Genomic DNA, 27,937 nt, shown 5'->3' with positions numbered 1-27,937 from the left:
TGTCACAAGAGTCAGTTTCTATTAAATAAGAAAACAAAAAATTTTGTTACTCATTATTTATCTTACTTCAAAGAGTTGTTGTAAACGATAGGTCATAAGGGCAGGAAGGATTTTTTTTTTCTTTTTTTTTCTTGCTTTCTTTCTTACAAGAAATCTGACTGAAGTTATACTGTTTTTGACCAACAGTCTGATGAAGAGGATGCTCAGAGCTTTCAATGTTGTTGTTCATTTTATGGAAGAATTTATCTTTGTAAAATCCTCTCCAGAAGCAGAGGCGTAACCAGAAATTTTTATAAGGGTGGCCAAGCAATAACCAAGGTACACTGAGGGGTGGCCAAAAGCAGACAGGTGCCAGAACATCTGTGTCAATCTAAACTGTTCCAAAAGGAAAATGAAAAAGCAAAGCATCCATATTTTCTAAATAAGGACAAACTATATTTTCCTACAGCCTTTGCTAACAAATAGACGCATATATTTAAACATCTATGCTGTCTAAATTAAAGGTGTAGTGGACAAAATTCTTTAAGTTTTTAGTTCTGGCGCGAACATCTTATTCATTGTCATTACTAACCTACTTTTATTATTAATCATTCAGCATAAAATTAATATTTACTTATTATTAAAGTAGTTTTTTATCTCTAATTTCAGTGAAGATTCCTAGATGACTTGCAGACACAATTTCCTCTGAAAAGAGCATGAATTTTGTATTTATCTTCAATGTTAGTAATATTAATGTGCATATTTAACCACAAGGTTTTTTTTGTCAGGTAATTCTTTACATATATAAAAATTTAAATGTTAAATAAGTTAAAACATTCCACTTGAGAGAATTACTGCTCCGTCTGTATTTTAAGGGAGAAATGGTAGGGGTGGCCACAGGGGTGGCCATCTAGCTCCGCCCCTCAGAAGTTCTAGCAGAGTCCATGCTGTTACACCAACAGAAGACACAACAGACCTATTGTAGATATGTTGGATAATATTGCAAACAACATAAATCCGAAAATCCCTCAAGAAGTATAAATGTATTTACATGAGTAGGTTAATTATCAAGACACTCTACATAAGTTAAAGTTCCATAATAAAGGAAAAAAAAGAATAGAATCCTCTTTTATAATATATAATGTTCGACAGACTAAAGTTTCACTGATATTACTACAGCAACATGTTTAACCAGTAAACATTGTTAGCCATAATGTGTTATTAACTGCCCTGTCTTCTTGAATGTGTTGTTTTATGAGATAAGCCCCATTTTTTCTAATATTTCAGTGATGGAGGGCGCCCAATAGGTGGCGCCAGTGTTGTTTGTTTTATGCATAGCAGAGAAGAAGATTGAAGCTTGCACCTTTTCATTGCGAAGGACTGAACTTGACAATCCCCCAAATGTTAATAAAACATTAACATAATGTAGACAGCAAAGGACTGTGACCCTGTGAAACCAATGTTTAGGTGCATTTTGGGATCATCTGGGAAGCATTTGGCCTCGGTGTCAGTTCTGCTGCAAAACAGGTATGTTTATCATAAATACATAAATAGTGTTTTTTGTTTTTGTCATTTATTTTTTTTTTGGGGGCGGGGGTATCTGCACAATCTGAGCCACCTTTAATGTTTCTGTTTTCTCCTGTCATAAATGTCAAGCTGTACAAAAGTTAAACAACAAGCCTGCACTAGAGATAACCCAGTAACTTGTGTGGTAAATCATGAACCATTGTTCACTTGACAAGTTTCCTGAAAATGATTCTTTTTATTTTTCTGTGCAGGATGTCCACTTCAGCAGTCCCTGTGGCAGCAGTCTGTCAGGTAACGGCGACCCCAGACAAAGAGGCCAACTTCTCTGCCTGTAAACAGCTGCTAGAGGAAGCCAGGCAGAGAGGGGCCTGCATGGTTTTCCTGCCAGAGGGATTTGACTACATTGGAGCCAGCAGAGAGGAAACCCTGTCCCTGTCAGAGACTCTGGGAGGGGATATGATGTCCCGATACACTCAGCTGGCCAGGTGGAGATGGATGGATGGATGGATGGATGGATGGATGGATGGATGGATGGATGGATGGATGGATGGATGGATGGATGGATGGATGGATTAATTGATGGATGGATGGATTAATTCATAGAAAGTTGGATGGATGGATCGATGGATGGATGGATTAATGGATGGATGGATGGATTAATTAGTGGATGGATGGATGGATGGATGGATTAATTGATGGATGGATGGATGGATGGATTAATGGATGGATGGATGGATTAATTAATGGATGGATGGATTAATTGATTGATGGATGGATTAATTCATAGAAAGTTGGATGGATGGATCGATGGATGGATGGATTAATGGATGGATGGATTAATTAATGGATGGATGGATTAATTGATGGATGGATGGATTAATTCATAGAAAGTTGGATGGATGGATCGATGGATGGATGGATTAATGGATGGATGGATGGATTAATTAGTGGATGGATGGATGGATGGATTAATTGATGGATGGATGGATGGATGGATTAATGGATGGATGGATGGATTAATTAATGGATGGATGGATTAATTCATAGAAAGTTGGATGGATGGATCGATGGATGGATGGATTAATGGATGGATGGATTAATTAATGGATGGATGGATGGATGGATGGATTAATTGATGGATGGATGGATCGATAGATGGATGGATTAATGGATGGATGGATGGATTAATTAATGGATGGATGGATGGATTAATTGGTGGATGGATGGATTAATTCATAGAAAGTTGGATGGATGGATGGATCGATGGATGGATGGATTAATGGATGGATGGATTAATTAATGGATGGATGGATTAATTGATGGATGGATGGATTAATTCATAGAAAGTTGGATGGATGGATCGATGGATGGATGGATTAATGGATGGATGGATGGATTAATTAGTGGATGGATGGATGGATGGATTAATTGATGGATGGATGGATGGATGGATTAATGGATGGATGGATGGATTAATTAATGGATGGATGGATTAATTGATGGATGGATGGATTAATTCATAGAAAGTTGGATGGATGGATCGATGGATGGATGGATTAATGGATGGATGGATTAATTAATGGATGGATGGATGGATGGATTAATTGATGGATGGATGGATGGATGGATGGATGGATGGATGGATGGATGGATGGATCGATAGATGGATGGATTAATGGATGGATGGATGGATTAATTAATGGATGGATGGATGGATTAATTGATGGATGGATGGATGGATGGATTAATTGATGGATGGATGGATGGATGGATGGATCGATAGATGGATGGATTAATGGATGGATGGATGGATTAATTAATGGATGGATGGATGGATTAATTGGTGGATGGATGGATTAATTCATAGAAAGTTGGATGGATGGATGGATCGATGGATGGATCGATTAATGGATGATGGATTAATTGATGGATGGAAGGATGGATGGTTGGATGAATGATGGTTGGACGGGTGGATGGATGCTTTTTTGCTAAATAAGCTTCATATCAAATATTTTGGGTCTATCAAACTCTTTTTAGAAAGCTGGAGGTGTGGCTGTCTCTTGGAGGCTTTCATGAACGAGGACCTGACTGGGAGAAGGATAGGCGTATTTATAACAGCCATGTCATCATTAATAACAAAGGTAGAGTGTTTTCCTATTAAATACACAAAAAATCCACCTTCAATCTACTGTAGTGATCATGCAACATGATCTGCTGCCATCAAACCAACAGGTGACATCGTGTCAGTCTACAGGAAGTCCCATTTGTTTGATGTGGAGCTGCCAGAAAAAGGCGTGTCACTCAAAGAGAGTGCCTTCACCATCCCTGGAGCCTCCCTGGCTCCTCCTGTCCACACTCCCATTGGCAAGGTGGGAATTTATTCAAATATGGCCTCTCATCATAGCACATTCCCCTCACTGTACATCCTTATATGGTGACCTACTGCATGTTTGAAGATTTTGAAAATATAAGAGCATTATATTCATCTGTCTGAACTAAATTTATAATGAGGGAAAAGCAAAGTTTTTTACTTAAAAAGTAGGCCTTTATACTATGTTTGTGTTATTAAAGCTTCTGCTGATTGTATTTTTCTTTACATAATTTAGGTCGGACTGGGCATCTGCTATGATCTAAGGTTCCCTGAGTTATCGCTTGTTTTGCAAAGACACGGCGCAGAGATCCTTACATACCCATCAGCTTTCACTGTAGCAACAGGAGCTGCACACTGGGAGGTGGGATAACAATGTTATACTATGACAATATTAAAGGTATAGCGGAGGATGTTCTTTATCAGGGTGGATCATCAAAATAAGTGGTCCTCCTAATTGTCAATCATTCTGGTGCTATGTTTACGTAAGGCCGTCCTACCTGCTCCAACCCATTTTCACTTACCGATGGCTAAGTCTGACATAGTGGAAAAATTGCAAATCTTTTTTTTGGAAAGTAAGCTTGTATGAAGGATGCAAAGAGTAACTTTTAATCAGAGCGTGCACAAGGAGAAATGCTCGTGCACGCTCTCACACGTGTTTAAAAGGTGTTCCCTGTCTGGAGCGGGTATAGGATTGTGCATGTGCATTTTTTGGGATTTCTAAAGTGGAGAGGTCTTTTAAGAAATTCGCCAAAATTCTCCACAATACCTTTAAAAACAAATACGTCAAAGAAAGATCAATCATGTTATTTTTAGAAAGTTAAAAAGAACAAAGCCATTTCTGTCATAATTCTAGTAGCTAATTATAAAAACTATCAACCTGTACCTCCTCATCAATGCAACAAAACTCAACTCTCATTGTTAGACCCCAGCTTTTAAACAACACAAGTTTTCGCGAAATTCACAAAAATCCACCTTTAAGGATGAAGTGCTACCTGGTGTCAAAGCTTTGCTATGATTCAAAATACCTCTATCTACATGTCAGAGAGTTGAGTGTCTGTCTGGCTATATTTATGGGCGTTCTTTATTTATTACTTTGCATTCCTGGTCTGCTACATGAAAGACGGTTTTCTGACAAGAAAGGTAGAGAATATTTGGCTGATTTTTTTAAACAATTTTTCCTGAACAGTCATGGAAACTAAAGCAGCAGCAGCATCCATTGTTTTTAACTTAAAATGTGGTAGTTTAACTCAAGATGATCAAACTACATCCTGTCTAAGCCACAATAATTTAGGTGGGTAAATTATGAATAACTGTGCTGTGATCTGTGTCCAGGTGTTGCTCCGAGCTCGAGCAATAGAAACGCAGAGCTTCGTCTTTGCCGCAGCACAAGTAGGCCGGCACCACGAGAAGCGCACTTCCTACGGTCACGCCTTAGCCGTGGACCCATGGGGGGACGTGCTGGGGGACTGTGGCGGGGAGAAGCCAGGCATGGTGCTGGTGGAAGTGGACCTGGAGAAAGTCAATAGAACCCGAAGGAACATGCCTGTCCAACAGCACCGCAGGGACGCTGCTTTTTACACCAGCCTCAGTCAAATTTGATGTAAGATTAAATGTGTATTCGAACAAGATGGGGTGTAGAATTTTTGATTCATTGTTGATCACAGAAACCTTGATTACTGATAAATGGGATTGAAAAACAGAGTTTCTATGCAGCCCTAAAAAGATAAAATCATAGGCTACCTTTATATATAAATATATACCTTAAATATAAGACAGAGAAGGAATTAAAATCTTTGATTATATTCATTTAAAAAAATGGATCAAATTGTGATATGAATGAAAAATGTGTGCTTTCAGGTTATATAATAATAATGTTTAAGGATGCAATGTAGAGCAGTCAGGAAAAAAATCTTGTTATGAAGTATATATGTAAAAATGAATGGAGAAAATAAATAAAGCTGAAATCATTTGTTTAAAGGTTGATTCCTATTGTAACTATTAGTCTACATTTGTTTTATATTTCACAGACTTTTATCCGCTCTAATAAATAAAATGAAATCTCAGATTTTTAAGCTATAACAAAAAATTGTTACATAAGATGGTCACTAGATGGCACTGTTGGACAAAAAAAGAAAGATTACAGGCAATGACATGGATTTAGTAAAAAAAATTATATTTAAAGAAACTATAGCGATTTAGGCTATTCAAGATGTACTTGCTTTAATTTGCAACTTTAATAGGCACATGTTTACCATATCTAATTTATATAGAAAAAAATAAATTTATTATAAGTGAATTTCAGCCTAAATAATTACTCCACTAAAAAAAGGTTTATAGAATATAAAATCCTTGAAATGTCCCACAGTGGGGAAATTCTGCTGTTTACAGCAGCAAAAAGATTATAAAAAGAAATAGTCACACAAATATGGACCTTAAAAAATTTTATAAGAATAACATAATAGTGAATAGCAAGTAAAATACTGTACTGTAAAGTGTTTTAACAGTATAAAACTGCACTTGGACAATAAAATAACCAATATACAGCTATATATACAGTATATGGATATTTCAAAACAGCAGCAACATCAGAGATGTGCAAAATGACAGCAACAGGTTATTTAACTGACTAAATTAGAAACGGTGCAAAAATCAGGATGTATGTAACATCTTATTGAGTATGTTGGGAACAGAGTTTTACAGCAGCTTGGAGGAAGAATATGTGATAACGCTCTCTGGTGCAATTAGGGTGCAGCAGAGGACAAAGAAGTAGTTTTATTATTGTTGGGTAATAATTTAGTAACTTCATAATCTACTACATAGACTATTGAGACATCCAAACGCTTCAACATGATATAGAATTTATTTCTTAAAGTTGATTGATATTTTACGGGGTTGAAATTTGCCACTTTTTTTTTCTAAAATCCATTCTTGAGAAGTCTGTTACCCAAACACTCAAATTGACCTTGTTTCTGACACCAAAAGCCATAAACGGTACAAAGTTGTCAGCTTTTCAGCTCATATGATCTGATCAACCGAATGAACAGTTTTTTCGCTTCTCTCATGGTGAATTATTAATCAGAAGTCCTCCTTCCAACAGGGGTGGAGCTAGATTTTGTGTTATATGGGGTAAAGAGAAAATGATGTGTCTCTGCAAGTCATCTAGGAGTCTTGAATGAAATCAAAGATAAATAACAAATTTAATAAAAACGTATCAAATAATTTATGTAGATATTAGTGCTTGTAAATATAAATTTTATGCAGAATGTTTATTGATACAGGTAGGTAAGTAATGACAATGGAGTTTTATCGGACTGGGAACGATTTTCGGCCCTGACATTTTTCCGTCTACACCGACCCACTGTGGGGCCTTGGTTATTAACACCGACGGGACAGTGACTGCTGCTGCCACTGCGTAACGTCCACACCTGCACAAAGCCAGCCAGACACCCACTCACCCATACTAGGTCTACAACGTAAGCCCGAGTGTTGTAAAAACACCAACATAAAACAATACAATAAAGAGGCAGACAGGCAGTTCTTCAAGAATGAAAACATTAAAGTTCAGCAGAGTGTAAGCATTCACTTCAACTCTAGGTGACGTGAGCAATGAAACGGAATAATGTAAAAGATGCAAAACCCCATCATGCACCAACATGTTGCAAAATTTTCTAACATAAATTCGCCAAATATAAGAAGAACATCAAAGTTTGGTTCAAAGAAAGCATTTTAGTTTTATTATAATTTAGTTGGTTGCAGGGATTTTACAGCTTGAAGAAATAGAAAATTACACCATATGCCAACCGTCACAAGGATGTGCATGACAAGGAAGGGCTGTATATACTGCATGCATCATTTAGGTAGTTAACATTGTATTAATTCCTGAACTCCTTGAGTTATTTACTGTTACAGGTAGGTGCTTTGGCCGGAGAGTAAGTGTTGGGGCCGGTATCACAGATTACCAGTCTGAGTCTTTTTATTTAGAAATTACGGATGTTTAAATATATGAGTCTATATTTTAGCAAAGGCTGTTGGAAAGTGTAGTTTGTCTTTATTTAGAAAATATGGATGTTTTGCTCATTAATGTTCCTGTTGGAACAGTGTAGATCCAAAACGCTGCTGCCCGTGTCCTCACTAAGACTAAGAAAGCAGAGCACATCACCCCAGTTCTAAAGTCCTTACACTGGCTCCCTGTATCTCAGAGAATAGACTTTAAAATACTTCTGTTAGTCTATAAATCTCTGAATGGCTTAGCACCTAAATACATCACAGACTTGCTATCAGTGTTCCAGAAAACTGTAAAAGTGCGGAAAGCCTGAGTTCCTTTAAATCAAGACTAAAAACACATTTGTTTAGGACTGCCTTCGACTGTTCTACTTAAAAAGTTAAACTGAAACATCATTAGTTCTTTTTTTTTCTTTAGTCCAACTGCTTTTAATGTTCTTTCTTGTTTCTGTATTTTTTTTCTTCTACTTGCTTTAACTCTGTTTTGTCTTCCTGTATTTTAATCATATAAAGCACTTTGCATTGTCTTTGTACTGAATTGTGCTATATAAATAAATTTGCCTTGCCTTGCCTATGAAGTTCTGGCGCCTATCCGCTTTCGGCCCCCCCTCAGTGTACTTTAGTTATTGCCTGGCCCCCCTTATAACATTTCTGGCTACGCCCCTGCGCTTCCAGCGATGCTGCTGGGATGATCATGAGGATGGGAACAGGAAGTTCACGTCACTGACAGAAATGGGACCAAAGGAAGAAAACACCACGATGATGAGGAGGAGAACGTCAAAGCAGCTTGTTTAAAGAAGGAAAAACCACCGAAGTGCATCCAGCTTTAAGCGAGGAGAAACAATGAGCTGCCATGTCGGAGCTGGATCTGAGGCATCAGGAAGGTAAAGCTGCTGCTTTCCATCTGTCGCAGCTGTGGAGGTGAAGCTCTCACCTCACACCAAACATCCATCCTTCATCTTTAACTTTTAAATACGAGTTTAATTCCTCCCCACCAGCCACTCAGACGAACAGGTGTTTGATAGTTAGCCAATTAGCCGCGGAGGCTAACCCTGTTAGCATGTAGCAGTTGATGCGAACTGAGTGGAAATTCACCAGCTTCTCAGGCTGTCTGTGGTCATGTTGGGGCGGAATGTCATAGAAAAGCGTCTTTGGGTGCAAACAGATACATTTAAACTAAAAGCTAATTTTCTTTATACAAATGCAGATATAACCGATGCTAACGGCACCTAGCATCGGGTATATCTACAAAGGATTGGCTGAATACGTGCAGTCTGTTGACAAGGCTTTCATAATTTAATCTGAAAACCTGTAATCCTGTTTTTTTTTTTTTTTTTTTTTTTTTTGTTCCTAGAGATAAAAGTTTCTTCATTCCTTCTTCATATAGTCAGTTTAGCCTTTTTAAATCCAGTGGAAACCACTGCTTGAATTAGGATTGATTCCATGGTGGGGTTATTTTAGGGTTAAATCTAGGTGGTTAGATCATGATTACAGGTTATAACATTAATAAGATGCCTCATCGGGGAGAGTTCTGTTATGTTTTAGACTTTTATAGTTGATCAGATGCCCTGTGACATTTAAGACCCCCCACCCCTTCAGTCTGCACAGCCTAATTGGGGCCATAAGGTTTGTTTAAACTAGGGCTGCAACCAACCATTATTTTGCAAACGAATTAATCTGTTGTTTTTGTTTTTTTCTTCAATTAACTGATTCATAATCTGATAGCCATAGGCTCCTTAAAGAAGTTTTTTTTTTTTTTGGTGAAACTAAAACTTCCATTTGATGAGTTCTGGATAGAGCATTTTGATCATAAATGCAAATATATATATTTTTTTCAATCTTGATAGAACAGCTGATCTAAGTGGGTAACTCTGTCAGCTAAATGTTCTGTAGATTTAGGCTTGGAGAACTTATACACAGAGTGTATACAAAACAACATTTTGTTAATACAGCTTTCAGACAGTGAATGAGCAGCAGATTAGCAGTGAAAAGGAAGTGCAGCAGTGATCTAATGTAAAAAATAAATAAATAAAAAATAAAACATGCTGCAAAAGGTAATGATGTGGATGTTCAGGGCAGTGCAAAATCATATATTATGCAAAAATGCATTATATAAAATATTATATAAAATATCATTTGGTATGATGTTATCAGTGTGATGCAGAGTTTTGATTTGTGACATGATTTAGAGTTTTTTCCAACAGTTCAGCAGGGTTATGGCAGTGGGGGAAAGCTTTTGCAGAACCTGCTGGACCTGCAGCGGATGATGCGAAGGCTCTTTCCAGATGGCAGCAGGGAGAACATTCCATGGTTTGGGTGTGAGGGGTCGCTGATGATGTTACAGGCTCGGGACACGCAGCACTGGGATGAAATGTCTTTAATGGAGGGAAGAGGAGCCCTGATGATCCTCTCTGCTGTTCACGCCACTCTTATCATGTTCTTCCAGTTAACGATTAAACGATTACTAAATTTCAATAATCGATCAATCACGATTAATGCAATTGTTTCAGCCCTAGTTTAAACAAAAACAAAGTACATTTTATGAATGAAAAAAATATATACCTGGGGGAAAAAAACTTTGTTCAAAATAAAAACTGCTTTCAGAGTGTATTTTTTTTCCTAACTTGCAAATTTTCATTTTGAACTTTATCTTGAACTTTTGAAAAAACTTTATGGCCTCAATGTTGCTCGATACAACCGCACTTGGCCAAATGTTAAAGCAGCTGACCAGCCAATTATTGTGTCTTTATTGCACCATAAGCTCCCAATTCTTCAACTTTACCATACCCAAATGCAATATTTAGGTCATTAGCAGTATTGATGCTCAAACTTAGGTTTGATTTAGACGTGTAGGTCCAGAATCACACCTTCACCCTCAGAACTGAAGTTCTTAACTTGGTCCTGTCCTGGTTTATGATATGAGCATTAATCACAGGATGTATAAAACTATCAAAGATAGCCCCTTTAAAGTGCATATTTTCTAATAATGGAGTGAATAACAAAGATTTTAAAAGTTCAAAACTAGATTTCTCAGAAATTTGGGTTTGTGCAACGAGTTTCTCCAAGAAAAATAAGTATAAGTAAAAATCAGTTTTGATTAGTTTGAATTCATTTTCTCAGAGTGACCAATTTGAACAATGGAATTAGCCTTTATGGATGGGAATCTTAGCGTCTCTTAACTACACCTGTGCGTAGAAAATATCATTGCCAACTTCACATCAGATGGTAAAGGATGCAACAAAGCAATACCTGCTTAAATGGTGGAGAACCATGTAAAAATATAACATTTTCTGATATTTAAATTGTTGTTTAGAAGGTGAGCAAAGTGAAATGTCTGTCTAACTTTCCAAATAAGATAATCTGCTCTCCTGATTCTGTTTTATCTGTTTTCTTTGCTCGTCTTATTTTCATATAGACTGTGTATTTGATCGATTTGCCTGCAAGCTATGATTCCTCTTTTGATTGTTTCTAAATCTCCTGTTTTTCTGTTCTTCAGGAAGCAGATCAAATTTATTTATTCCTGCATTGATTTAAATGTTCCAAATGCCCTTTATTCATTCAGCATCAAATGAGAACGTATATTTTAATGTTCTGAAATGACTAACCCTGTAGCTTATTGAGAGGAAACCTGCATCCAAATTTGCAATTTGCTGAGAGATGAGCTTTGAAGTCCAGTTAGTTTTCCTGGTTTAAATCTCTTTAAAGTTTAGTATGGGATATTATACAGAACATAATATTGGATCAAAGTTTGCCTTTCTGCTACTCCCTGAAAAATCCACAGCACAAAAACTATCCACATGGTTCTGCAACATCTGCTAGAAAGCAATTAAATCCATGTCTTTTGTGATGTCATCAAACTGGTAATACAGAGTTTTCTATTGTCAGCTTTTAAAAGTTTTGGTAAGTTGAACATTGAGCTAAGTGCTAGCTGTAAAATTTGATGTAATTCAAATAGGGCTACAAAAAACAGTTATTTTGCAACTTGATTAATCAATTAATAATTGGATAGCAAAAGGTTCCTTAAAGAAAAAGTCCGTCAGCAAGAAATAATCAATGGATCATTATTTATAAAATGATACGTTCGGGACTGGCCAATTTTGCCCAAATATAGTTAACACCTCACTCCTGACATCTTCCAGCAGTGACGTCACGGTGCGGTAAGCCTGGCGCCATTCTCCCCGCTTTAAAAGCAAAATCAATGCAATCAATGTCATCTGCAATCAGTAACAATTATTTAAGATTTCGAGAGGATTTCACCATTGAAGTTCATCAGAGATATAGTTAAACTGACAATTGCCACGTGAATGGCAGTTGGATGTTGTAATACATCGGGTAAAAGTTGAAAAAAACCGAGTTATTTCACCTTTCCAATTGATGATCCTCCTCGGACGGTTACTGCGGTAATGGTCGTTGGATTGCCAACTTGGAGAGGGAGGATTTGCCATTAAATTTCTAGTCAGAAAAAAAAACATGTAATATGTAGCCAACATTTGGAAGAAGAATGTTTTTAAGATGACTTGGATAAAAGCAGGTTGTGACAAACACCAGATACAGCACTGGGACTTGATCAACAACTGATACCGCACCGTGACGTCACAAACCGGTAGGTGGCAGTAGTGCTCTTTGACAAACATGGATGCCTCCAGTAAAGCACATTTAAATGAAAATGACTCTTAATTAAAAACACATAATTTATTGAACATTATGTAATAATTATATATTTAAAGTTCTTTCAGAAGTTTTAATTCTGAATATGACCAGACTGTTATAGAAGACTTTTTGCGAAAATAACCAAGGAAATACTAAAACTTTTCCACTTGAGGAGTTCTGGATAGAGCGTATTGACAGAAGAAAATATTTTTGTTATCTTAAATTAACATGTTAATATTTTTTAAACAATGTTAGTATAGCTACTGCTCTAATTGGGTTGTTCTGTCAGTTAAAGGTCTGTTTTAGAGTCTCTACACTCCATTTAACGATTAAACATTTACTAAGTTAGCTGGCAATTATTTCAATAATAGATTCATCACAATAAATCCAATCAATGGTTTCAGCCCGACATTCAAAAGTATTCTAGATAGAAGTTAACAGTTGTAGGTTTATGCTAAAAAAAGATGGTTTATACCTGAACAACTGGAAGAGATTATAGAGCTTTATGATATTAGAAAATCTCTCTTTTTTTCTTTTTCTTTTCTCATCTCTGTTTCCACCACATGGTGACCTTTAGCATTTTGGGTGATGTCCTTTGTGTTTAATGGGAGCATCTGCTGCCGAGGGACTTTGTCCAACTGGCCAAATATTACATTAGCATAGAAAATGCAAATAATAATCACTTGGAATATATTGGCCAACATTTGTTGCAACCCAGACCGTTTTAAAGTGAAATTAATTTTGCAACACTAATATGGTCCTCATCTACTCTGTAGCTTTAATCATTATTTCTTTTTGTTCAAAGGAGAAAAAGCAGACATTTTTATTATTTCAATTGCTCCTTAACTGTTAAATGCCACAGATACAATCAAGTATTTATATGTTTTTGTTATTCAAATTTAAATCAAAGTATTTTTTAAATACTTTGAGATTTTCATTTTGCAGATTATTGGTTATGCTCCTTATACCCACCTGTTTGAGTAGCCTCTATTTAGCCTAAGCAGTTTTGTGTTTATTAGATGGATTGATGGTAATCATGTCTGTTAATTGTGACCAAATGTATTTCCAAACAGCAGATTTGTTCTTTACTGTAAGATAAAAACGACACCATAAAAAAAAAACATGTTACTTTAACACCTAGAGAGTAGAATATAACTCTGTTTCAGATAACATTTGGTCCCCTTCTAAACTAGTGTAAAATTTACTCTATAGTCGTGTCAGTTTTTCAGAGTTAATGTTACTCATATTAGTTTAAAAATCAAGAAGACCTCTCAGAGACGCCATGTAGTGTAAAATTTACATTGCACGTCAAATTTTTAACTGACTTTTAACTCCAGCACTTGAGCAGATTTATACTCAGTATAGTTGTAAATACTCCATTTAGGGCTAAATACCGTATTTTCACGACTATAAGGCGCATATAAACGTCTTTTTTTTTTTCCCCTCAAAATGTGCGGCGCGCCCTAAAGTGCGGTGCGCCCTATGTGTGTTGTTACTGCGGACGTTTGAGACCACCATGAGAACGTTAAAGGGGGAAGTGTGGGCGTGGATTGTGTATAAAAGAACAGGTATGTGCTTTAAGCAGAACTCCTCATCTCCTCATTGAGGAGATGATGAAAGAGTGGCTGAGGGAGGTGAATGTAAGGAGACCAGGTGGTTTTTTCCACTCATCACCATCGCTGTTAATCTGTGACTCCATGCGTGCCCATCTCACAGCCGATGTGAAAAACATGGTGAAACAAATGAACGCTGTGCTTGCTGTTATTGCGGGAGGTCTGACAAAGAAACTTCAACCGCTCGACATCGGTGTGAACCGGCCGTTCAAAGTAATGCTACGTTCACATCGGATGCAGCAAGAGCAGCAAAATCGTGTCTGCTGCTTCATTGTTGCTGCTTGTACCAGTTAGTTCTGACGCGCGGCTGAAGCAGCTTTGCTGCTCTGGCTGCAAGGTGCAAAAGTGTGTCTGACGCGCGTTGGGCGGACCTACTTTATCCTTTCTTTGCCTTGCAGCTATATTTGCTTTTATCAGTGGGAATAAAGTAGTTTTAATATGTTTTTAAGAGAGAAAGTCCGCCTGAACACTTAATCCTTGCAGTCAGTTCATCCAGATTACCATCCTGCCTTCCAATATTATCTCTGTCGGAGCCGCTCAGACCCCCACATACAGCGGTGCGCTGGTCAGTAGGAATTCCATTCAACAGCAGCCTCTGGCCGGGTCGCCTCCTCGCGGTTCACCACGGCGGCTGGGAAGTGTTTTTCATCTAAATAATCTAAACTGCAGGCACCAGGATAATAAAAGCGAACATATTCTGTCAGCAGATTTCTGCATTTTAAGTTAATTTATACGTCAATAAACTGTTTCAGAGGAGTGATCACAGCGCTCTGTGTCATCTGCGATGTGTCTGTCTCACGGCCAGCTCCCAGGTTTGATTAATACTTTGTAATAAATACATGAATAAAGCACACTCATACTCAGTTTTGCTCCCGCTGTATTTTTAAATACGCAGTAGAGGTATTTAAACGTAGTAGAGGACATGTACCTGTATGTAAAACCTGCGCCCTATAGTCCGGTGTGTTAAATACAGTAATGGCACACATAACTGAGACTGCGCCTTTTAGTACGGTGCGCCTTATGGTCGTGAAAATACGGTAGGTTAACTCTGAATGGTTCACACCCAATTTTGTTACTGTGAAGGTTTTGCCACCTTTTAGCCAGCTGACCAGCAGTATGCAGCAACAGATTTGTGCTTCTAAGGTGTTGGAAGAGCTTTTTATGGTGATAGATAAAGGAAAGCTCTTTGCTGTTGCTCAGGAGGTATGTGTGCGTCAAAGTATGTACTGTCGGTTAGAGCAAACGCTGAGTCACATCTAGACGACAATCGTCTCTGGGCAGCACCTCCATGGTGACCAGCTGCAGGAAGATAAGCCTGCTCTACTGCTTGTGAAGCATCTGTTCCATTGTCGCTGTTTTTCTTTTCCTTTTTCTGTTTTTTAATTTAATTTTTTCCTCTTCTCACACGTCTTAAAACGCAGGACTGCAATCTATCTGACTGGATAGCGCGGTCTTTTTTGCCAAAGTCCTGAATCAATGCGATTTTTATTAATAAAGCTCTAAATCTATTAGTTTTGATTTGATCTGTACTTACAATAATTAAGTGGTTCAACTGTGTTTCAAAATACTCATGTATTTTATTTTTTCCTGTCATATTAAACACAAAGTGCAAACTTGTAAATCAGACAGTTTAAACTTGAGATGTGAACCAAACTGTCTCATAAGTGCAAAGTTGTTTGTAAAGGGTGAAAAAGTGAAGCCTCCTTTAATCAGACATGCATGAGCTGCATTATCTTCACTGCCCAAACCGTACTTGCAGCGTGGTTGTAACAGCTACAGGGTGTTTTCTGGTCAGCCCCCTTTTGTAATGTCATCAGTCAACCTATTGGCTATATTTGCAGCCGTCTGGCTGGAAGTAATCTTGAGTGCACCTTTCCTTCTCATTTGAATGTAAACGTCATGTACTAATTGACCTCATTCCCTAGACATCCATTTTGCAAAAATGTAAAGGAATCGATTCAAAATCGATTAAATCATTTTTTTTTACCCAGCCCTATTCATTTCTGTTAGAAAATATCTGACTTGGCTTTAACTGGAGGCTTTCATAACTCTGGCCATTAAAGGTCAAGTAGTTATGGAGAAACAAAGCTTTAATCTTATAAAGTTGTTAAAAAGGTACATTTTAACCTCTCTTTGTTTCCTGTAGCCAATAATGAATCGTGAATCAGCACCTCTGACGTGAATGAGTGTGCACCACCTTTAAATGTCAGCCTGATCGAGTTTCAGACTAAGAAGCTGGTGGTGATGTGAAACATTCATAACGCTCATTATAGGTTCAGGTTTACAATCAATTCATTTAGATTTCTTCAGTTCTTTTTGAATGACAAACATAACAGATGATGCTTAAAAAGCAAGAAATAAAATATGTTTATTTTATTGTGATTTGGAGCAGAATTGTTAGAAAATTGACAATTATTTATATGATTAGATTGTGAATAAGCTTTGAAATTGAAGTGTTTGTTGCCCAGTCATGGTGGAGATGAGACGACATCATGAAGTTCAGTCACTGCTTTAAAACCAGCACACTCGGCTCCTCCAGTTTCCTCCAAACGGCTCATGAAGAGAAATTAAACAACAGATGATCCCTGCTGTGGGGTTGGTTCTCTGAAGAAGCTGAACTGAATTTTCTGGACTCACTGATTCGATTAAGCTCAGAGATACTTTCTGTCTTCCAGCAAATTGTTTGATTACTCCCTTTCCTTACTGTAGTTTGGCGTTATTAGCGTTGAATTTTAACGCCATTTTAATTTATAAGGAAAAAAAGGGAACAAAAAAAAGACCTTTGTGAATGTAGATTAGATCAGTTTCACGTCTGTATCGGCTGATCGTCGATCACTCAAAATTACGGAAATCAGATTGCGTTTAAACTCCGAAAAGAGCAGAAAATTACGTAAAGATTTGTAGAACGAAGATTGTCGGGGTCCTTAGTTTGTAGCTACTTGAAGTAGGAAGCATCTGCTGGGAAAGGATCCTTCTTTCATTCGAGCTTTTATTGCAATCAGTTAAGAGAGGCTTCATACATGATTTGACAATCAATGGTTTAAAGTTTTTAATGGTAGTAACTGAAATGAAAGTGGTCATAATGACTTGATAATATCTCAGTTCAGAAATAATAGTTGCCTGGCCCTATTTTACTCTCATAAAAGAATGCAACATCTGTGTAGCTGCTGATTTATTAATTATTTTAGAAGAACCTGAGAGTTGAAGTGGTTCAAATCTGGCAGGTTTAAACCGTAAAAATGTCTTGTACTACAGCAAGCAAATGAAAATAAAAAGATGATTCAGAGCTGACTAATCATGTTCTACTTTCACACAAACTTCCGTTGCTGATTGCCAAATCTACAGGATGCAGACACACAAGTTGAAAAACAAAAAGATCATTTCGCTGATTTAGCACTTTTTAAAGTTTCCCAGAAGTATTTTCTCTGAGGAACTGAGCATATATCTGCACTTCTGTCTTTTACCCTGCCTGTGTGTTCTCTCTATTTTGATTTTTAAATGCAATGGCACAGAAAACGCCATAATGTATTACCGTAGATAAATGTAGTTCTCCACCTATGAGTTATGATAATGGCTTACATTGACCTGCAGTGGCCTCTTCACCTCTTTTCTCCTGTTTCATTAATGCTCTGACTGCCTCCAAACTGCTATGATGAGGATCATTTTAGGTCACCTTTGTCTGTCAGTCTTCTGTGTAGTTTCTAGCTTGTCCACAGGGTAGCGCTGTTTGGAAGAATTCAAACATACCATTCCTTATAGAGGGGTTGTGGTGCCCCTTTATTATGCATCTATGATGTGTTCTGTTTATCCAAATATTGGTTAAAGGAAACTACATTTCTGAAGTTTTCTTATTTTTAAATATGTTTTCATCTTTTTTAAATGATATGGAAATTCAGACGTCCGTAGATGTCCTTTCTAGGTGTTCATTCATCTTTTCATCAACTCTGCCCAGCTTCTTTGTCCCTTTTAGTCAAAAACATCCCAGCAGTGTGTTAATTTTCTTTTTTAGGCCACGAAAGAACTTCTGGCTTTCTTTCAATTCTTAAAGTCGTATTTCTGATGAATGATCGCTGGTCTACAAATCAGGTGCCTCTTGGCTACTTCTCTGATTGATGCCCTACTTTCTCTAATGTTGGTTTAGGTGGACGGCCATGTCTTTGTAGTTTAGGCTTCATCCTAACCGCAAAATGCGAAACAATTCAAGGTGTATGAAGACTTTTGCAAAGCCCTGTTGTTTAGAATAATGTCTGCAGAACTGCACCTTGTAGACTCTAAGATCTCGCCCCCCCTCTCAGCGCAGCTTGTCTGTATCTTCACCACTCCCCTCCTCCCTCCCTCCCTTATCATTCAGGGTAACGGCGTGTTGCTAAATGGAGTCGGAGCAGCTCTACCACAGAGGCTACTGCAGGAACAGCTACAACAGCATCGCCAGCGCCAGCAGTGACGAGGAGCTGCTGGATGGAGCTGGCATCGTCATGGACTTCCACACCACTGAGGATGACAACCTGCTGGATGGGGACGCTGCCTCCCCAGGTAGGGACCATACCTCCAAGCTCCTCCTCCAAAGAATTAGAATGAATTATCAGGAATCTTTAGGTCTCCTCATGACAGCCCAATCTTGATGAGCCATGGTCTCGCTGTCCGGTAGATAAAGCATCCTGGATGTTGAAGTCAAGATATTTACCTACATCTACATGTTTGTCCATCTGTCTGGTGCCTTTTTCATTCAAATCCTTAGGAAACCTCATTTTTCCAAACATCACAATCCTGCTGTCATTGCCATCTAATAGCCGTTCTAATAGCATCACTTTCATTGGGATCATTCTTGAACAGGACCTTAGGCCAATGCTTCCTATCCACACACCATAGTCCAAAGTTTGGTCCATCTTCCTTTGGAGATTTAGTTTGATCTCCTTTAGAGAAATATTGCTGGTTTTGTTTTCTGCTAACATTGGGAGCAAAAGAAAACTTAGTTGGTTTGCTAGATTAAGGATGACAGAAGGTGGCATTATTTAAGGTAAAAATGAATCCTTGAACTACAGGAAGACTTTTGTTACTGAGGGTAACGGTACGCTAAAGGGCTGGGCGATTAGACAAATCTATCAACGATAGAATCAACCCTTCAACAATCATTTACTTAAGAGCGTTTTTGTTCTGTTTTTTCTTTTTTTGTCTCTGGTTCTGGACAGAACAGAACAAAAACGAAAATCCCACCCAACATGCCCACTCATCATTTCCAAGGACATCTGCGAAGGACAGGTTTAAAAATGCAAGAAAGTTTCCCAGTGATTCTGTTTAGGCGAAGAGCATAATAAAAAGGATGTCCGTGGTAAATAAATATATTGTTACTTTTATTATTGAATAGTTAATTGTTTATAGAAATGCCTTGAGTTTAAAAGATAATGAGTTTTTTTAATGGAGTTAGTAAACATCGTAGCCAAAAGTGCTATGATTTTAAGCCTTAAAACAAAACTTCTTACAGTTTTTGGCCTTGGTTTCCTCATTTTTGGTTTTTTAGTTTTGCTAACAACTTTCATTTCTGCATCCCTATTGGAAATCCTAAGTGTTTCACACATTTTATTAACCTTTAATTTTAAACATTAACTTAATAGGTTCCTCTTTTATTTATATATTTATATTATATATCTATATATATATAGATATATATATATATCTATATATATATAGATATATATATATCTCCTATTAGCAAGTTTAATTAACTGGAAGAAAACATTTTATTTTTTATTCGATTAGTAGTTGATATAGCTGGCACAAGGGTTCGATAATATACCTTATTTTTAACTGGGTATATTGTAAAAAAATAATTTAGCCCTTTGTGTTGTGCTACTTCAACTTGAGCAACTTGAGCTTAAGTTATTAATCAGTAACTTGTTTCTTTTACTTTGGAAAGCATCTTAAAACCGCAAGAAGTTTCTAAGTAAAAATGCTCCAGGCTGAAAAATATTGGCATCAGGAGGAATTTACCTACATTAATTTAATTCCTATTTAAAGCTTTGAACTGGGTGTAAACCAGTTCACACCTCTGTCAGCATTCTTGTTTCATATTTTTTAAATATTTTCCTTTGTCTGAGCTTTGGTCATGTTTTTCTTTTATTAAACGCGATCAACCAGACAAGCTTGTTTGTTCTCCCATCATTCTTACTGGTTTATCTATCAGGTCATTTCTTACGTTTTAAAGCAAAGCATGACCTGTTTGAATATCTCACTGCCATCTGGCTTTTTTTGTAAGATAGATTATAGCATATAAGCATCTACAAAAAAGATCTGTTATTATTGTGTTGCTGTATTTAATATCTTAATATTATTCATCTTTTTAGCTTCTTGATTAAGCTGCAGAATCATTGCGTAAAGGGTTTTAACAGTGTTGTGTTAGGGCTGCGAATATCTCGGTTGCTTCATCTTATTATCACTTTGTAGTTAGAGAAGAAGTAATACTTGAAGTTTCTTCATAGTATTTACATTTTACCAGATTTAATTTTTCTACACAAGCATATTGTGATTCAATATTTTACTCCTTTCATTTTTCTTCAAGTACTCTGATTGAACCCAGTGATGTTAGAAACTGGTTCTTTTCTTTGGTTTATTTATATCCTGCTATTTTATATTTGATGATGAAACTAAAGTTAATGTTTTTCCAATGCACTTTATTTATATAGCACATATAACCACAGAACATGTTTCCAATGTACTATACATAAAAACCACAAAAAAAACAAACACACACAAAAAGCAGTAAAGTTTAAAATAGTTTAAAATAAATAAAAAGGACACAGAGGACCACACATTAAGCAGTGTTAAAAGCCAAAGCTTAAAAGTGGGTCTTAAGACGAGACTTGGAAAAACTCTATTCAGATTTTGTTTTTTAAATTAGCCAGTTTAGTTTTTTTGTTTGGTAGCCAGCTGATGTAAGCATACCTATAGGTCTGTTGATTAAAGGGCCTCCCTTGAGTTATCTTAGAGGCTATTCTTTTCCACCTTGTCCTAATTTTTTTTTTATACGTTGACAAGAGGTGTGTCCATAGAAAACTTTATGAATTCCTCTTCAGGGCAAGTACTGGGGACCAGTTAGCTAGATGCTCTGTCATCGCATGGAGTCGAACACTAAAAGGCTTAATTTGCTTAGTATGAGTTTTTCTTTTCTGAATGTTCCTGAAAACAAAAAGGATAAAAGAGACTCCTCAAGCTGAAACTGGTTTTATGGGAACAAGAGACTTTTTTCTTTTGTTTTTATGATCTCACTAATATTCCTTAACGAAGAAGGTGAGAAACTATGGCTGGAATCACCTGATTCACCAACCGCCCCAGGTAAGAACCACGGAGGTCTAAAGTATCTGTAGTTTTTACCTAATAATTACCTAGAGTCTAAAATTACATTACAGATCCAAGAAAATCTGCAGGATTAGTCTGTTTCTTGCAACACCTCTGAAGTTTAGTGGTTGTGAACGATGTTGGATTTTACCTTTTGTAAGCTTCTAATTGGTATGATGATGGGTAAAATGTGTCGGAACAAACAGAAGGCTTTTAAAATACAAAATGATGAAGTTTCTGTTTTTTTTTTCTATTGTTCATTATCACTTAGGAGAGATCCACATCAAATCTAACTACTGATGGAAAATTGGTTCAGAAATGATCCGAAAAGATATGGTGAAAGAACTACTCTATATACTTCTCTCATTTATTCTCATTGTCATACTTTACTCTTGATTATGCAGGTTAAAGGGGTTTCAGTGCAGATGGTTAAAATAGTGTATCAGTTTCATAATATTTGCAAATTGGAAGAGAAAGGGCTAACTAATGGTGTTAATTGCTAATTGTTTATCTACATTATCATATGGTTATTGTTTATAGGCATTATCATTGTGATATTTGTATTACTACTTAGAAAGATTTCCCATCTTGTTAGGAAAACGTAAAGTAATTCTGTCATCTTAATATACACTCACCGGCCACTTTATTAGGTACCCCATGCTAGTAACGGGTTGGACCCCCTTTTGCCTTCAGAACTGCCTCAATTCTTCGTGGCATAGATTCAACAAGGTGCTGGAAGCATTCCTCAGGGAGTTTGGTCCATATTGACATGATGGCATCACACAGTTGCCGCAGATTTGTCGGCTGCACATCCATGATGCGAATCTCCCATTCCACCACATCCCACAGATGCTCTATTGGATTGAGATCTGGTGACTGTGGAGGCCATTTGAGTACAGTGAACTCATTGTCATGTTCAAGAAACCAGTCTGAGATGATTCCAGCTTTATGCCATGGTGCATTATCCTGCTGAAAGTAGCCTTCAGAAGTTGGGTACATTGTGGTCATAAAGGGATGGACATGGTCAGCAACAATACTCAGGTAGGCTGTGGCATTGCAACGATGCTCAATTGGTACCAAGGGGCCCAAAGAGTGCCAAGAAAATATTCCCCACACCATGACACCACCAGCCTGAACCGTTGATACAAGGCAGGATGGATCCATGCTTTTATGTTGTAGACGCCAAATTCTGACCCTACCATCCGAATGTCGCAACAGAAATCGAGACTCATCAGACCAGGCAACGTTTTTCCAATCTTCTATTGTCCAATTTCAATGAGCTTGTGCAAATTGTAGCCTCAGTTTCCTGTTCTTAGCTGAAAGGATTGGCACCCGGTGTGGTCTTCTGCTGCTGTAGCCCATATGCCTCAAAGTTCGACGTACTGTGCGTTCAGAGATGCTCTTCTGCCCACCTTGGTTGTAACGGGTGGTTATTTGTGTCACTGTTGCCCTTCTATCAGCTCGAACCAGTCTGGCCATTCTCCTCTGACCTCTGGCATCAACAAGGCATTTCCGCCCACAGAACTGCCGCTCACTGGATGTTTTTTCTTTTTCGGACCATTCTCTGTAAACCCTAGAGATGGTTGTGCGTGAAAATCCCAGTAGATCAGCAGTTTCTGAAATACTCAGACCAGCCCTTCTGGCACCAACAATCATGCCACGTTCAAAGTCACTCAAATCACCTTTCTTCCCTATACTGATGCTCGGTTTGAACTCCAGGAGATTGTCTTGACCATGTCTACATGCCTAAATGCACTGAGTTGCCGCCATGTGATTGGCTGCTTAGAAATTAAGTGTTAACAAGCAGTTGGACAGGTGTACCTAATAAAGTGGCCGGTGAGTGTATACTCCCATTCTAAGCATATGTGAAGCCATTATTACTTTTAAGGAAAGCTTTTTATCTGCGATTCTTTTACTGAGAAGAGATCACTCAAGACTCTTTAAATACTACTTCGTAAAGCTATATGTGTTAAATAACAATGAGACATGACAACAAATTTTGACAGAAATTGTAACCTGACTCAGTTCAGAGAAGTTGCTTAGGGTTACAGAAGGCAGCTGCTCACCAACCAGGCTAACATCACGTTGAAGTGGCCGAATCATTCGAAGAAACATTTTATACAACTCCAATATGCCACATCATTGCATCAAACACATTTGTAAATGAGGAGACATCCATGGCTCCAGCCTTATCAAAATATTACACTATGTTTTGAGATCAAGGACACTGCTCTCATTCCATTCCCCAATCTTTGTCACGTGCAGAATGAAGATGACTTTTTATCCAAATTGTCCCGATTAGATAAACTACCTGGGAAAACAATAGTTTTGACACACAACATGGAGGTATTATTAGGGATTAACAGACTTAAACACATCTTCAATGATAATAATCCTAACATTACCATTCTTCCATAAATTTCATTACATTAAGAAAACTGTTTGATACCTTTGTTGTTACATCTGTGTTTTCCTTGTCTTTATTTTGGAGATATAAAGTCATTAAAACTATTTATTATTTCTTTTTTGGGCATTTCTGTCGCACCATTCAACCTTTTGATTTCCCGCTGATTCTTCTTTGATAGAATTGACTCAGAAATCGATTATGAGCCCGAACTGAATTAAAGCAGATTATACAAGAAATTGTTCATTCATCAAAATCTATGGATTGAGGTGATCCAATCACTGCCATGGTCACTGGGGTTTAAAATCCCGCCCTTAGGCATATGGGCTGCTTCTTCAGACAGGTACTACATAATGAGTTACTTTTGGTATCTCTATGTTACCATGAAAGAGTGCTGCTTTGAGTCTATTCCCTATTTTTCCTTACTACTAAATATTGCACAATCGACTGTTTGCAACTTAACCATAGGTCAGCATAGTTTTAAAAAGCTACTTCCAAACTTCATCTAACTTGCAAATTAGGTAAAGAACAAAGGAGAGAAATTTTTGAGAATATATATATATATATATTTATTTTTATTTTTTTACAGTTTTTTTATTTTATTTTATCAAGCATCAGTTGCAGTGGTGTCACTAAAGTCACTTCTTAGCTCTAGAACAGTGGAATAGTGGGAGTGGTGGCCTAGTGGTAAGGGCATAGAGCCTGGAAGCTGAGCTTCTGAGTTCGAACCCCCCTCCAACAGACTGCCACTCTGTGTCCCTGAGCAAAAACCCTTTACCTCACTTTTTTTTTTTTGCATAAAAAGATATTTAGGAAAATGCAATCGTCCAGATGCTGCTGGTACCATTTGGATATGGTTCCTTTATGCCTCCATTGAGGATTTAATCAACACTGGCTTGCTGGATAGAGTTGTTGTCTTGCAATCAGCGATTCTTAATACTGCACATTTAGCATTTCAATACAAATATGAGAAGAAATTAACGAAAACTGATTTAAAATCACCCCTAACAACTTTATGCGTGAGTAGAAAAGTTCTGACGTAACATAATTTTTTTTTTTTTTATGCAGCATCCTTCAGGGAGAAAAAAAAATCTGTTCAAGAAATCCAACTCGACTATCGAAAATGTACATTTTTGGAAATGAAAGAATGATTTAAGCAATGACAGATGTTCCAACCTTTATTTGAATATTACGTTAGATTCGAATAAAAAGTAATTAAAGGTGATATTGATGTATTTTGATCATGTGTGATGTCTCAAAAAATGTTAATTTTTACAGGAAATACATATGTTCTCTTGTGAAATATTAGCCCAGTTTTACTCAGTTTTTTCATTTATTGGTTTATATTAGCGAGGTATTGATTATTACTAACAGTAGTCGAGTTGAGGGGGGATGGCATCCCCCTTCTTAAAAAATTCTTAAAAATCATCCCCCTTTTAAATGACCATCCCTCTATCCATCCCCTGTGACATTTTATCACTGAATGTTTACATTTCTATTATATATCAACAGTAATGGCAATAATATTGCCCTTTCAAAATTTGGCAGGCTGTGCGCTTACAAGTAGTGCACAGCCTGCATTGTTCTGAACAGCATTGCGGCCAAGCGGCAAAGACAACACGATATGAGGGAATGTAAAAATTAGGAGGGGAGTGTCAGAAATAAAATGTCAGAAATGATCTAGAATGGTTTTGATAGCAAAATCAGGAATTACCATCCACTGAGCAGAGAATTTATTCATAGCACACTGACTGTAGCACATAGACTGAAACGTGTCTCCATACATGTAAAATCCTATTAATTTGAATTTATTTGTCCACAAAAACTATCAATTTTAAGGCATTAATGTACAAGAAATATGAGAACAAAAAATTTGCAAAAGTGCCCTTTTTGTGTTTCATGTTTCAAATCCATTTTCTCATCAATAGGTGTGAGTTTAGGGCGATGCGACCTCAGGGCAGCTAATCTCGGCACAATAGTTGAAACCTGGAGGAGAGAATCGTAGCAGGGGCGGATTGAGGAAAATTGGGGCCCTAGGCAAAGACAGGCATGGGGCCCTCTGAATTGAGAAGGCAATTCGTAATACAGACCCATTATAGAGATACAGAAATTTTTATAGAATAGACAAACATTATTTACTAAATTTTTACTGCCCTTAATGATTTTTTATATTTTTATATTATTTCTAGGGAAACATAACAATTCAAGATATCTTTAATCACATTTTGGAGAGTCATAATGCATTTTGAGATATCTCAAATGACGTCATCTGATTTATCATTTAAAGCGTCACACATCCGGCATTATAATAAAGATATTTCAGTTACTTTGAACTAGTCAAAACTGTATTTTTTTAATATCTCAATTATGAAACCTCCCCCTAGTGCTGTCACTGAGCTGTCCTAACAGTTGCCTGTAGAATTTGCATGGCTGCAATGGTGCTGGCTCTTAATAATAATAAAAATAATAATAATAATACATTTTATTTAACAGCGCCTTTCTTGACACTCAAGGTCACTTTACAAATAATACAAAAAATAAATAAAAAGTATAGAAGGAAGGAACAATATAGAAGAAACTCAGCAGTATGGGATGTGCGGAGAACAAGAACTTTTTGAACTCTGAGATCCATTTCAGTTTAATTATATATTTTTTTACACTTTTTATTGTCAAAATTTAGAATTTTTCTTCAGTAGCTGCTCTTCTCATCCCTTCACCAGTGTTGCCTACTCCCCAGCAAGAAAGGCTGCTATTGGCTGTCCTAAAAGACGCTAGATAATGCCTGTGGTCCAATCAATGGTAAATATAGACCTGTTAGAATAGTTATAACTCATTCATTACCAGCATGTAGCCTAGCTTACTTTAAATTTGCCATTAGAAGAGATACTGATTTTCTGATAAACAGTCTATTTTATAAAATAAATACTGTAAATGAATAATAGAAAGGTGAGTAAAATTATTATATTTTATACAGGCTTATTTCATTTTCAGACAAATTCTAATGTATTTGAATTTGTTAGCAGTTTATTCAGATTTTGAAAAGGATTTCAGCTCTTTCAATTTAATTAATTGAATTTGAATAAAGAAATACTTGACTTGAAAAGATGCAGACCTGAACTTGAAAAGTTCAAAGACCGGCGCACCTGACATGTAACAACCATTCCATGCATATCGCTTTAGGTTAATAGAATATATTAATTAGGCTAGGTATACTTCCAAAATAAAAAAAATCCACCATACAGCTTCTTCTTTTTTTTTGTACAACTCGACTACTGATTACTAACAAGATGTTAAGTAATCATAACGTGTCCTTTAGCTCTCCCCTTTAACCCCCCTATGATCTGACACTATGGTCTGTCCCACTCAGGCAGGACTGTCAGACCTCCCATAGCAACCAAAGCAGGCCAGGCTGACCGGCTCGGCGTGATCGGCTTTCTGAGCGTGTGTTCTTGCACTTTACTACTAAAGTGAGGACTTGCATGTAAAGTGAGGACCTTTTTTCCATAGAAAGTGAATGGAAGTCAATGCAAGGTCCTCAGTAAGTCTGTAAAACCCAGATATGTGTGTGCGTTTGGGGAGGGAGGGAGATGACATCATCAGCTCTCAGTCAGCTGCTGCAGTGGAGAGCAACCAAGTAAGAAAGGGAGGGGAGAGAGGACTGCGCGTTGACACACTCACACACACACATGCGCTCTCAGCGTCACACAGCCCTGCCTGTCTGCCTTTGGTAAACATGGCAGCGACGGCAGCAAACGGCGCACGCAGCGACCTCAGCTCCCTGAAGGCCAGCTCAATTTAGCCTCGCTTCTTTTCAAGCGTCAGCATGGAGGAGGAGGACGCAGCGGCCGACCCTTATCTGCCCTACGACGGGGGAGGGGACACCATTCCCCTGCAGGTGATCCCTAGAAGAGGTACGCCTCGTCTCTTTTGATTCCCGATTCCCTCTCGCCTCTGTTAGCAACAGAGGCCGACATCCTTCCTCTTCTTCCTCAGGGAGCATGTGTGTCCAGATGGGAGGTGGACAGACGGCAGGCTGCTGTCGCTGTTCAGCTCTCTGTT

The 27,937-nt window shown here is 37.5% G+C and overlaps 2 protein-coding genes across 9 annotated transcripts in view; both read left to right on the top strand.

Annotated features, from left to right (window-relative positions):
* Positions 1 to 1,323: 1,323 nt before the first annotated feature.
* Positions 1,324 to 5,854, top strand: nit1 (nitrilase 1). The gene is made up of 6 exons (XM_038270338.1): positions 1,324 to 1,506; positions 1,758 to 1,991; positions 3,544 to 3,647; positions 3,739 to 3,875; positions 4,113 to 4,238; positions 5,210 to 5,854. The coding sequence occupies exons 1-6, from the start codon at positions 1,439 to 1,441 to the stop codon at positions 5,474 to 5,476; spliced, it is 936 nt and encodes a 311-aa protein (XP_038126266.1). The 5' UTR covers positions 1,324 to 1,438; the 3' UTR covers positions 5,477 to 5,854.
* A 2,691-nt stretch (positions 5,855 to 8,545) lies between these two features.
* The window catches only part of clcn3 (chloride channel 3), a 41,644-nt gene continuing 22,252 nt past the window's right edge, over positions 8,546 to 27,937 (top strand). For 3 of the 8 annotated variants that reach the window (XM_038270291.1, XM_038270298.1, XM_038270296.1), the window contains exons 1-2: positions 8,546 to 8,763; positions 18,494 to 18,675. In XM_038270291.1, coding sequence (XP_038126219.1) covers positions 18,513 to 18,675 — 163 coding nt within the window. In that variant the 5' untranslated portion in view covers positions 8,546 to 8,763; positions 18,494 to 18,512. Of the gene's footprint in view, positions 8,764 to 18,493; positions 18,676 to 21,339; positions 21,472 to 27,533; positions 27,790 to 27,937 lie in introns of those variants that run through there. The other 5 variants (XM_038270297.1, XM_038270295.1, XM_038270293.1 and 2 more) reach the window with 5 other exon arrangements.

Source organism: Cyprinodon tularosa, unplaced genomic scaffold (genome assembly GCF_016077235.1).
Source record: "Cyprinodon tularosa strain WSP-4 unplaced genomic scaffold, ASM1607723v1 ctg76, whole genome shotgun sequence".
NCBI lineage: Eukaryota > Metazoa > Chordata > Actinopteri > Cyprinodontiformes > Cyprinodontidae > Cyprinodon > Cyprinodon tularosa.
The sequence above is the reverse complement of the archived record's forward strand: the minus strand, read 5'-3'. Positions and strand labels throughout refer to the sequence as shown.

What these genes read in the sequence shown, in the direction of transcription:
- nit1 (XM_038270338.1), top strand. Translation starts at nt 1,439, where the DNA reads ATGTTTAGGTGCATTTTGGGATCATCTGGGAAGCATTTGGCCTCGGTG. An exon ending in CGATACACTCAGCTGGCCAG is followed by an intron (nt 1,992 to 3,543) that starts GTGGAGATGGAT and finishes AACTCTTTTTAG; the next exon opens with AAAGCTGGAGGTGTGGCTGT. An exon ending in TCCACACTCCCATTGGCAAG is followed by an intron (nt 3,876 to 4,112) that starts GTGGGAATTTAT and finishes TACATAATTTAG; the next exon opens with GTCGGACTGGGCATCTGCTA.